At 43.1% G+C, this 12,435-nt stretch overlaps 1 protein-coding gene across 11 annotated transcripts in view; it reads left to right on the plus strand.

Annotated features, from left to right (window-relative positions):
• LRRC56 (leucine rich repeat containing 56) overlaps window positions 1-11,800 on the plus strand; it is a 133,235-nt gene extending 121,435 nt beyond the window's left edge. For all 11 annotated transcript variants that reach the window (XM_084630428.1, XM_084630424.1, XM_084630426.1 and 8 more), the window contains 6 exons: window positions 1,169-1,384; window positions 3,029-3,093; window positions 4,595-4,725; window positions 5,968-6,161; window positions 8,755-9,142; window positions 10,242-11,800. In XM_084630428.1, coding sequence (XP_084486554.1) covers window positions 1,169-1,384; window positions 3,029-3,093; window positions 4,595-4,725; window positions 5,968-6,161; window positions 8,755-9,142; window positions 10,242-10,434 — 1,187 coding nt within the window. In that variant the 3' untranslated portion in view covers window positions 10,435-11,800. The remainder of the gene's footprint in view (window positions 1-1,168; window positions 1,385-3,028; window positions 3,094-4,594; window positions 4,726-5,967; window positions 6,162-8,754; window positions 9,143-10,241) is intronic.
• The last annotated feature ends 635 nt before the right edge of the window (window positions 11,801-12,435 follow it).

Below are 12,435 nucleotides of genomic sequence, written 5' to 3' on the forward strand. Positions count from 1 at the left end.
CATCCAGTCCCAGCTTCTGGTAGTCAGAGGTTTAGGAACACCCTGGTCATCTTGGCCAACAGCCATTGATGGACCTATCTTCCATGAACTTTATCTAATTCTTTTTTGAACCTAATTATAGTTTTGGCCTTCACAACATCCCCAGGTAATGAGTTCCGCAGGTTGACTGTGTGTTGTGTGAAGAAGTACTTCCTTATCTTTGTTTTAAACCTGCTGCCTATTAATTTCCTTGGTCACCCCTGGTTCATGTGTTATGCTTTTATATACTGCATGACATATGCTTTACCATGGTCAGTTAAATATTACAAAGTATTTCCTATCACTGCTTCTATTGCTTCCCATTAGTGTGGGCAATACTGTTGGCTTCCTGACCCCCACTATTGTGGTATGCTTGCCAACTGTGCGCCATTAAAAATATAGTTTATTTTGGAATAAGTGCACACAGTTGTCATTTGTTTTAATCCCAGTGGGTCCAAATCATTAGTTGTAGTAATAGGTATCGTAGGAAAAGTCTGTAAAAATCTGATCCTTTGGTGATCCCTCCGTTGGCAACATAAGGTTGAATTACAGAAAAATAGTAAAGTTGGGAAGCAGAAAGAGCACAGAATGGAACACAGAATAGGGCATTCATATTACTTTATATTCTATTCATGTTTGTATTTTTGCCTTTGACATTAAGCACAAAGGTTAGGAAATTCCAAACATTTTCTCTTCTTTAGCAGTGTTAACTTAGCTGCTTTGCACATGCTATGTGTTTTACAGTTTTGCATTAATAACAAAGGCCAAGATATTTTTAATAAATAGGTGCCTAAAATTAAGCTCCTAAATAAATGGCCTGATTATTAAGAGCGTTGAGCACCCAGTACTGCTGGACTGTTCTTCCTTTGCCAGCCTATTGCTTAATATTTAAGTGGTTTAGACACTGTGTGAAGAGTGCAGGTGTTCATGCTGGAGGGTGGCCAGATAAGTGTCCCAACATGAGGAAATGGCAGACACTGTGTGGCTGTGCTGGGTGTAGTGTTTCCATTTAAGTTTCTTGAAGCAGGAACTGCATTTTCTTCTGTTCTCTCTAGCACCAAGCCTGTTGCCATTGCTTTATCATGACTCTGCAAATGATAGGATATTTTTAATGTTGCATTCTTAGTTATATCTTACTGAAATCTCTCAGATACTCATCCAGAGGCAACAAGAAGAAGACCTGGCTCCGGTCTGAGACCTACTGCAGCTCACTTCATGTCGGCTTCCAGACCATGGACTGCTCAGAGACCTGCGAGTGCAGGGATATCTAGCAATGTCCATTTGCTATCCAGTGGTAGCACCCTTCCAGAATCCACTGTCTCTGATGAGATATTCCTAGAAGATGATGCAAGTGACTTGACACATGGTGATGAATTTTCTTTGTCTGTTCTTCCCCCACCCACCCTTCTTTCGACCCCCTCTCAAAGTTCTTCCTGCTTTATACATGTGCTCTCAAGGGCACACACCGGTACTGATGGCACATTGGCTTGTCCATAGGTTTCCAAGTGTGAAGCCCGCACAGTGAGGTTGGGGTGCTTTTTCATTTTCTCCTGAGGCAGAAGGTGAAAGTCCTTTGGGGCCACCTTCCCATTTTGCTCTTTAATCCCCCTTCATAAGTTGTACATTGCTACAAAGTGCCCTAATGAAAGGCTGGCTATGTCTCCCTGCCTGCTATTTGTTAAGCAGTCTGCTCTCAGGTAGGGTTTTTCCCCCTACTTTTATTCAAACCTGTTCTCATTAGCCCTTATCTATAGACCCCAAATTTGCTGGGGTCACTTAGATCTAGTTTATATGAAAACATTCAGAACTATTTGGACATATAATTGTGTTAAAACACTGGAGTAATGTCCTAAGATAAACTGTCCCTACAGAACATCTGGAGTTCAGAAGCTGTGTTGCGTGCCCCCTTCACAAATGGGTCATAAGGTCACAGTACATGGTATCCAAGCTCAATACTTATATTCCTGTAGGGATCATTGCTGTAAGTGACTGTATCATCAGTTTCCAGGGCTTCAGTCTCCCGGTGTGAGGGATCATGTCACTGATTTAAAATTTCTGGCCTGCTGGCCAGCCCAGAGTTCTAATTGTAGCGCAGTACTCAGCGACCTGGTGGCTGGCTCTCCCCTCCTGAGAATACTGCAGAGTCAGCACAGCCCCTCAGAAGGAAGTGGAGGACCTTCTGTCGCTCTGCAGCAATTTTTCTGGCTAATTCAGCCTCACTGCTGATGACTGAGATTTGGATATAGCTACATCCAAGACCCCTCTCAGAGCAGACAACAGTATAGATATGCCAAAAGAGCTGAGGAGCAAGGAGAGGGTGGGATAGCTCAGTGGTTTGAGCATTGGCCTCCTAAACCCAGGGTTGTAAGTTCAATCCTTGAGGGGCCCATTTAGGGATCTGGGGCAAAAATTGGGGATAGCTCCTGCTTTGAGCAGGGGGTTGGACTAGATGACTGAGGTCCCTTCCAACTCTGATATACTATCAGATCTTAAACCTTAAAGGGGAAGACAAACAAGCCCCTGAGGACCACTGGCAGGATGCCCAAGGATGGCTGAATGGGAAATGTCTGGCAGAGTCCTGTTTTGATCCAGTTTTGAAGGCCGCCTAGGATTTCTTGGTCAGTTGTCACTGAGAAGACCAGAGTGCTGCAATCTAATCAGCTCTTTGGATGCCGATTAGGTGTGTCAGCTTGTGTTTATTTGCCCCAGTATTTTGAGCCTGTCTTTCCAGTAAACACCAGTTCCTTCTCAGCTCTCTGAGGCAGGTAGTTCAAATGCTCAGCAGTACCAGCTAAGCCAGTGAAGCCATCCAGAGCCATGAAGCAGCACCGTGCTAGAACTGGATACTCCACATTTAGCAAAGGAAATGGAGACCAGCTCCAGACAGTCGATGAATGAAATATGTTATATCCTCGAGAACAGAATCTCATTGGGACTGTAAACTGATTTAAGAACTGTACGAAGTGTTAAAAACTAGTGAGAAATGCTTTGTTTTGTTTCTTTTTGCTAGGAATCAGCCGAGTTATATGTGGGAACCCTATCAAAGCCCTTCATGCACGGAGACAAAAGCTAGGTGTACGTTTTCTTTCCTATATGCTTTCCAGTCCTGCCTGACACACCCAAATCAGATGAGTTCTGCTGAGATAAGCTGAGGCCCCTAATGTATTTTATGGATTTCCACTCCAGTCTATAGTCCAGAAATCTATATACAAAAGCAATGTGTGTTGGAGAAGGCAGGGGTCTAAATGCCCTGATTCAGCAAAGCACATAAGCATGTGCTTAAGTGTCCTGCTGAGTCAGGAGATATGGAAGGCCAAATAAGGCATGGAGAAGGGCAGAAGAGGACACTTGGAGAGCTGGAAGATCAATGGATAAATAGAGAATGGTGAGGGGGTCATGAATCTGAGAATTCCAGACTTCCTGTTCTGGGAGAGATTGGAGAGAGCTGGGAGGGAAGTGTCAACCCAAAACAAACCAATTGTGTCATTTAATAAGAATGTATTCAGATATCAGCTGTGATCATATATAAGAAACAGAGGAGAGAAACAACCAGTAGGGAGAACCGTTACTTTCACTAGAGGACATTAAAAACAATGGACTGTAAAAGAACTCATGAAAATTACATGCCACATCTGGCATTCCTCACTCACAAAACTTGCATCAACTTCCCTGGGACCTGAGCAAAGCACAGGTAAGGACCACAGGATTTGGTTCTGGCTTACGCTGGAGCCCAGGCTCTGGGACCCCAGGAGGGGGAAAGGTCGCAGATCCTGACTTCCAACCTGTGCATGAACATCTACACCACAAAGAAACAGGCCCATAGCCTGAGCCCCATGAACCTGAGTGAGCTGGCATGGACCAGGCACAGGTATTTAATTGCAGTATAGACGTACCCTTGTGGGCCCTGATTCAGCAAGTCATGTAAGCATGTGCGTAACTTTAGATGTGCTTTGCTGCATTGGGGCCATGTCACTTACATGAAATATAGATCACTACAATATATATAATTTTTACATGTCATCCCTGACAACAGATATTAGAAAAATCATTGGGGGTGGGGGGATTGAAGTGTCCCTTTTCTCTGCCCTGCCCAATCAATGAAGCTTTTTGAAATTAGTTAAAACAATGAGAATTAATAATAGTATAAGGGGACCATAATCATATGCGACACAGTCACATTTTACTATATGTGCCTGAAATGCCTGTCGGTGCAGCTATTACAGGTTCGGGTCAGTGTACCCAGAGCTACATATCCGTGTGGCCAGAATCAAACGTGTCATTACTCTTCCAGTCATCACAATGCTGGGTCTCTGGAGTGAATGTATAAGAAACATGGTATCATAACAGGGGTTGTAGCTGGGATTATCATATTCAGTACAATTTTAAAAAAAAGTCAAAATAAAGAACACAGTCATGAGTAAACTGAAAACCCAACCATTACATCAAAAGTTGCATCAAAATTCTGATGCCCGGAGTTTGGAAATTGAGCTAGAGGAAGAGTTGTTGGCAAAACGAGGTGAGCGGTAAAGTAAACATCAAGTTATCGGTGGTAACTCTTTTTAGTTTTATTTTTTAGTCTGTAGCAATGAACCCTTTCCAAATGCCTGGTCCCAAGATGGAGCACACCTACGACTCTGAAGAAGCTGAAGACCTAAGCCGGGAAGATGTCTTTGCTGAACTGAGGGCATGGAGAGAGCAGCATAACCAGTAAGAGTTTGGGATGATTCTAAATTATCTTACAATAAAGCAGGGACTCAGTGTTCCGCCTCTGTAATAAGGCAAACTCTTCAGCCACCTGTTGGCAGTTTTGGGGAATTGCCTTTAATTTTGTAAATTCATATCTAGGCAGGCAGAGACAACACAGTGGAATCTATTTGCAAACTCCAGGCTTAGTTGCCCCTTCTGCTGGAAACCTTATGGGAGGGACAAAGGGGGAGGAAATCTCTGGGGCATTGTCCATGTTGATCCAAGGGAAGGCCAAGATGTCCATGCTGGTTCTGGGTCTGTGAGCTCTCCCTCAGCCCACTTCCTGGCAGCCTCCTTAAAGGGACATCCCTATTGTAGAGGGACGAGTGGGCAGAGGAAAATTAATACAGACTGGCAAAATTCCATAAAGCAGAAAGGGAAAGATGGACTTCTCCTTCCACAGCCACTACCCATGCCTAGCTCTCCTACTCCTCCCCCAGGCCAGCAATTACTTCCCATCTCCTCACCACTTGCAGATCTCAGACCTCTGGAGTGCCCTGTGTGTGGCTGATGGCAAGTTGTGAAGTGTGTGTGGGATCAGTGGGAAATTGTTGCCCTGTAGTTAACTGGGCTCTCCTTCTACACAGGAAGGGCAATACCTGCAATAAAGGGTGCAGTTAAAGTGTTTTCTTTTACCAGTATGTAGGTTATTACTGATCCTAGCAGTGTTCTCCTTTAGACTGTAAGGGCAGGATTTTCAAAAGCACTTGGCATTTGCCTAACTAAATAGGAGTTTTCTCACCGACTTCAGTGTGCTTTGGATCAGGCCACTTTATGGGCAAAATTCTTCTCTGGTCTGCCTGGCAGATCTCTGCCCCGATATTCTATGCACCACAGGAGAAAATAATATTGAGCTGAGCTTCCTCCATGGATCTGAGCGGTGACTATTATCTTAGAGATAAAAATGCCTTTTTTTCAACTCTGATGCCCTTCCTTGAAATCTGTCATGTTTCACTTGGCTAATTAAAGGTTGGCTGAATCTGAAACAATAAAACACAGGCAGTTTAGGTACCTAATTCATAGCCCATTTTTGCATGTGAAAGGTAAGCCAATCCAGGTGAATGTAAATCCACGTTACCTATATTTGTCTCTAAACAGCCGCGACCCCACCTGAACTCTTCTGAGTACTGTACATGCATGTGTACACTCCTCTAAGATAGCATGTGGGGGCCAGCTAAAACTGTGGAGCTTAACATTTGTCAGGTGTCTGCAAATCATTCAGATGGAGAAGGCCCCCCAGGTGCTGAAGATACACAGTGATGAGGAGGAGGAGGATGAAGAATGCAGCCTGAGTGACAGCTGTGAGGATGAGCTGACAGAGACTTACGACGAGGACCTAATTGAAAGGATTTCACCAGATTCCTCCTGCCAGTCCTGTCTTTCCCAGGCCTCCTCAGGTACTGGTCTCAGTTAGCCTTCTCACTTTCTAGGGAAGGGTTGACATGTATTACTTTTTGTCTGTTTCTTCTCCAAGACTACACCTGTCACTTCTGTAGGAAAATCTGGAGGGTGCAAAGTTCTTCTTCACACAGTGCACAGTGAACCTGTGGAACTCCTTGCCTGAGGAGGCTGTGAAAGCTATAGGACTATAACAGGGTTTAAAAGAGAACTTGATAAATTCATGGAGGCTAAGTCCATTAATGGCTATGAGCCAGGATGGGTAAGGAATGGTGTCCCTAGCCTCTGTTTGTCAGAGGGTGGAGATGGATGGCAGGAGAGAGATCACTGATCATTACCTGTTAGGTTCACTCCCTCTGGGGCACCTGGCATGGCCACTCTCAGTAGACAGGATACTGGGCTGGATGGACCTTTGGTCTGACCCAGTATGGCCATTCTTATGTTCTTATGCATGAATTGGGCTCCACAGCCACTTTAAAACCCACCAGTGAACCCCCTTGGCAAACATCATCCTCACATCGAAGGATAGCCGAAGAAAGAATATAATCATTCATTGTTCCTCTCAGCTACATAGCTATGAGAAGAAATACTGGAGATGCAGTACATTGGAATGTGTTTTCTTTTCACCCAAGCAGTATAATAAATTGCATTCAGTTAGGACATATAAGGCTGTATTTCTCTCCTAGAGGTTTAGTGACACAACTACTCAAAGGTTTCAGAGTAACAGCCGTGTTAGTCTGTATTCGCAAAAAGAAAAGGAGGACTTGTGGCACCTTAGAGACTAACCAATTTATTTGAGCATAAGCTTTCGTGAGCTACTGCTCACTTCATCGCTGTAGCTCACGAAAGCTTATGCTCAAATAAATTGGTTAGTCTCTAAGGTGCCACAAGTCCTCCTTTTCTTTTTGCGAACTACTCAAAGGCCATTCTTTTGATTGTGTCCTTAGCCTAAATTCTGTACATAGTCAATTAGGTACTGTTCAATCTTTTTATGGCCAGCAGCAAATGGATCTCTACTATATATAGAATCTTGCTAAGGATAAACATACACAACATTGCTGTGTCATACATAGGGCTCTTCGTTTTCAGTTTTTATTTTATTTAATTTTTCCCAGGAATTTATCAGTGTTTATTACCACAACAACAAAAATAGTGCAAAAACCAGTGCAAAAAACTATTAATAATTTTTCTGGGTAAATATTTGGGTTCATTCTGGTGGACAGAAAGATGGGAAAAAAAGTATTCAGTAGATTAATGCTTTGAATTCCGTTCATCAGTGTGGTTTGCTGTAGAACTAAAACAGAACTCGGAACCCAATGCCACCTGTGAGTTTAAGAAAACAATATATCTGTAATCCCCAAATAAAACTTTTCATTTGAATGACCAGTTTACTGTTGTAGACTTAGAACTATTAGCCTATAAATATTTTCATTTAATAACTGGGCCACACCATTTGCAGCGCATACACTCAACTTCATCCTTTTCTCCTGTTTTTGTTTTTTGAACACTTTTGAATTCTTCCTTGTGTTCTGAAACATATTTTGATACAGATTTTCGGTATCTTCCCATTTTAGTGTGTCAGACTTTTAAACCATTATCTGCTAACAGCTTGAAAGGTGTACATGGTGGGCATGAGATTCATCAGTACGTTCAGATGCGCACGTACTTCAGAGCTTGTGTGTGTGCCTGTTTGTTTGTAGTGTGTATCTTCTAGACTAATGCATGGCCTTACTTCAACAGGCAGCTTTGCATATACACACAGACTAATGTATTATCTCATGCAATGTATTGTATTTTCCTAATAAAACAAGTTATTTTTATATATTTGAATGATACAAAAGTAGGGTGGAAATCAGAAAAAAACAGATTTCAGAGTAACAGCCGTGTTAGTCTGTATTCGCAAAAAGAAAAGGAGTACTTGTGGCACCTTAGAGACTAACCAATTTATTTGAGCATAAGCTTTCGTGAGCTACAGCTCACTTCATCGGATGCATCCAATGAAGTGAGCTGTAGCTCACAAAAGCTTATGCTCAAATAAATTGGTTAGTCTCTAAGGTGCCACGAGTACTCCTTTTCTTTTTTTGAAAAAAACAGAATAATACTTTTTGTAAAACCCGGGAATTTTTCGGTAAAAATCAGTTTAAACTGAAAACCAACGGGTTCAGTCATACATCATCATCAGGATTCTTCTCCTTCCGTGTGTGTTACAGCTAGGGATCATATGAGCTGAACTATAAACAGTATAAAGAATATACAAAAATATTTTTAAACATTTAGGTGCTTTCCCTTATTCTAATGCTAATGTGAGAGCCGTGTTTGCACTTCTGTATTTGCTAAAACTCAGTATCCCTTGATCTGCAATTTTCTTGTGCCTTAAACTTCAGTGAGTTGGGATGCACTCCTCTGAAGTGCTCTGAGCCCTCCACCTTTATTGGAAGTAACCGGAGTTGCGGGGACTCATCACTTGATCCAATGCCAATTGAAGTGAAAAACAGCCTTTCCAATGACTTCAGTAAACATTAGATTGGCCCATTAAAAGTTAGGTGAATGAGCCATGCCAGGAAATCAGTGTGCTTCCTTGTTGTGTTTCAGATTCATCGCATGCCCAAGAAAGTGTGGTGCTCACCAGTCTGAATCGTTCTCTGGTACCTTCTCCTCCAAAGTGCCCCTCACCCTCGTCCATGCAGGGTGTTGCAGCTAGACCTTCGAAAGTGAGAGACATCAGGGTCAGACGTCTGAAAGTGCCCAACCAGAGAGAAGCAGCTCAACTGAAGGAATATCCCCAATCAAGAGTTAGCACAGAAATGGCAGCCCATCTTGTGGGTGAAGAGATTGCTAGTTTGAGTCTGCACAACACACCTGCCGCATATGAAGCATCACCATTGAGAGCTGCAGGGAGGACTTGGACCAGTGAGAATGTTGGCAGGCAAACCAGGAGGCCTATTTCAGGACCAGCAGCTATTGGATCAACAAGTGTCAGGTATGCTCGCTAGTTAGGCAACTTTTCTATACAATTCTGGTAAGCATAGAAGGGACTTCACTGGGGGAGAAAAGGTGAAGCCCTGTTGACTCTGATGTTTACTACACCACAGAGTCCAAACTCTTAGCTAGATGGTATCTACCATATATTCTGTAGAAAGCACTGCTTGGTATCTTGGTGACCTATGCATCATTTAGTCCTTCCAAAACTAAACTAGTACGATCTTACATTACTCATACCTTGGTTACGTCTAACATTCAGTCTCGATATTAGTCATATCAGATACGCAGTTTTTCCTTGAAATTTACAGTAATTCACTTGAAAAGGAAATTCAGGGGGAAAGGCGTTTCTAAAGATAAAAGTGGATGTAAAGTAGATAGGTGTTACGTAAAGCAAATCTGGTTGTGATTGGACCCTTCTATTGTAATATCAGCATCTTATTTGCTCATTTGAAAGTTGGAGCTGCCCAGAATGTGGACATTTTGATTTCCAGGTAACATAATAGTTATAATATAGGATCAACACAGGAGCTGTCCCTTGTACTGTTTGTTCGGGTCACTCCAAATGAGGGTTAGCTACTTTCTAAAACAGAGAAAAGTTTCCCTTTACAATCTAACTCTTCAATTGCCTGCATGCTACTCCGTGTTCCAGCTATACCCAGGTAAAAGACATCTGCTGTGTGCCAAGGTAGGATTCCTACCTATGAATGCTGGTGGACAATGATGACACAGCAGATATGAGGGGGGCCAGCAGTGAACGAGTTAAAAATAACCCAAAAAACCAAAGACCCAGTGAATTACATTTTCATATTGTGTCCCGATCTGTCTTCTCAGGGTAGAACTCCAATATCAGCCTTTCTATCAGTCCTTCATCCATATGGAGACTCTGCACATCTACAGAGACTGGCAAGCAGTCTAGTGTTTGCCAAACTAACTGAAGTAGCAGTGTGGACTCCTCAGAGAGTCCTGTTGTGCCAACCTTCCTGTGGTGTCCAGTGCTGGAAGTGCTTGGTGCAGTTCTCGGGTGAATCCATGGGGCTCACTCAGTTCCCCATAACAACTTGCGCCATCTCACAATAGCAATTTTTTCTTCCTTTCAGAGCCACTGTGGATAGGAGTCCCCCCAAAGTGATCAACCATCACCAGCCAGTTGTCCGCTCATCCACAAAAACCCCAGAGAGGTTTGCGCTGAGGAATGTGGTCCGTCCTCTGACGGCCAAGGCTGCTCTGCAGAGGTTGCCAAGCAGGCCCAGTGTCTCAACAGCTACTCAGAGCAAAATGCCAAAGTCATAGAAAATACCCCAAGTAGCCATGTATGTTGGAGCCGAGTCGGACAAGCCCACAGTGCTCAGTTGGAGTCTGCGTCCCCCACACTTAACACCAGCAGCACGAATGCTGTATTCTGACTTCTTATGAGAGCTGAATACATTGATGGAGCTGCACAAGCAGAACTAACAGCTTGATTGGTCTCAGTTAAAGCTACAGCTGGTCAGAAATGCTTGCTTGAAAAAGCACCTTCTAATCAACTCAACAGTTGATCAACCTCTTATTAAATAAAAAGCAGCTATTTGTATAGTCTTTGTGTGCTGAAAGGGACAAGACTTGGCACACTTGGCTTCTCTGCATTAATCCCCAGCTATGTTACTAGGGAGTCTGCAGTGATGCCCCACAGGAAAGGGAAAGTTGCAGTCCCCTAGACTCAGTGCTGGGCAGCTGGCATCTGAGGGCCCTCAGTTTTCCCTCTTGCATTCAGCGTGCAAAATACTCATGCATGTGTCAGCCTGCTGTCATCTAAACAGGCGCATTGCATACGCTCCTTGGATCCTATATGTTCAACACACAAGTGAAACAACTCTGAGTGGAGGGGGGATTGCTGCAAAGACCAGTTTAAAGTGATTGTATTGCAGATGAGTGTGCGTGTTCCCTACTCACCTGGGATAGCTGAAGTCCAGCATGCAGGAAGTCTGTCTGATTTTAGCACTAATTTCCATTCTCCCACTGACATTTACCACTTTGATCTGTTTGTAATCTTTAATTGTTCCCCTCAGCTATATGGCTAAGGGAAGGAATACTGAAGATTCAACTCATTGGAAAATCAGTGTGTCAGCCTGCTGGGTCTCTGCTCTGAAGGAACTCTCAGCACTTCCCCAGAACTGCTGTTCTATGGCTAGACATCCCAGGTCTGAATTTCACCCAGCGACCTTTGTAAATAAGTTTAATTGGGTCCAGCTGGCTCCCCAGAAAACTCTCTTTGTCACCCTGACATTTCAGACCAAATGAGTGACAAGCAAACAGACATGCAGAATCAAACATTCCCTGTTTATTCTTTCAGATCAGTTACATTTTCCAAATTAATGTGACTTCATTATTTTAAGTGATTCATCAGTAACAGTGAAGTGGGTAGGGAAGGAGCAGTTCTTGTTTTCCACAGGGTATTTATTCTATGTTGGGGTAAGATGTAAAGTGCTATGAGCTGATCTAAATGATTGCATACTGTGATATAGGTAAGAGTGACTGCGGTGTATGATCTGAACAATGTCAGGTGTTCTCAAACCAAGCATCAGAAAATCTTTTTTTTTTCTACCTTCAAATTAATACGTTACAGATATTTTCTGGGAAACAGTTGATAATACATTAAATTATGCAATTATCCCTTGTATAGTTTGTTGCCTGAACCTCACTGCTAATATAAACTAAAGGAATACGATGTACCATAAACCCAAATCCTTCAGCTTGGTCCCACTGCCCTGCTACCCATTCTTCTTATAAAATAGTTGTGAGCGGAAGTCAAGTTCATATTCTCTCAGCGGGCATAAGAAAGAACATCAATCAGATACATTAAGTATTGAGTGGCAAGCAGTTCCCCAAAATCGTGAGTGTTGGAGGGATTTCCAGTCACTCATCGCCCAACAAAGTGCTTGTGTAGTTAAACTGGCATCTCAAATTGATTCTATGCCAGTGTCACTGATCATGAACAAAATAAAGGGACAGTCTGGCTCAATAGGATAGAAAAGAGAAGAATGTTAGGGCCTGATTTTCAGAAGTGCTGAGTGCCCACACTCCGGGGTGAAGTCAATAGGCGTTGCAGATGCTCAACACTTGTGAAAAGCAGGCCCTGCGTATAAAAGCTAGTGTAAAAGTGAGTGGTATTTAGGACCATCTGCTGCAAATGGCCCCTAGCTACTCTCTCAGTTTGTGCTTGTGACTTGTATGTACAGAATCCTAAATTCTCATGCATAAATGGGGTTTCGGCTTGCAAATCAGGCAGTTGGGTTTGTCTGCCTGCTCTGCACA

The sequence above is a fragment of the Lepidochelys olivacea genome, assembly GCF_965140295.1.
Source record: "Lepidochelys olivacea isolate rLepOli2 genome assembly, chromosome: 6".
In the NCBI taxonomy this organism is placed as follows: Eukaryota; Metazoa; Chordata; order Testudines; family Cheloniidae; genus Lepidochelys; species Lepidochelys olivacea.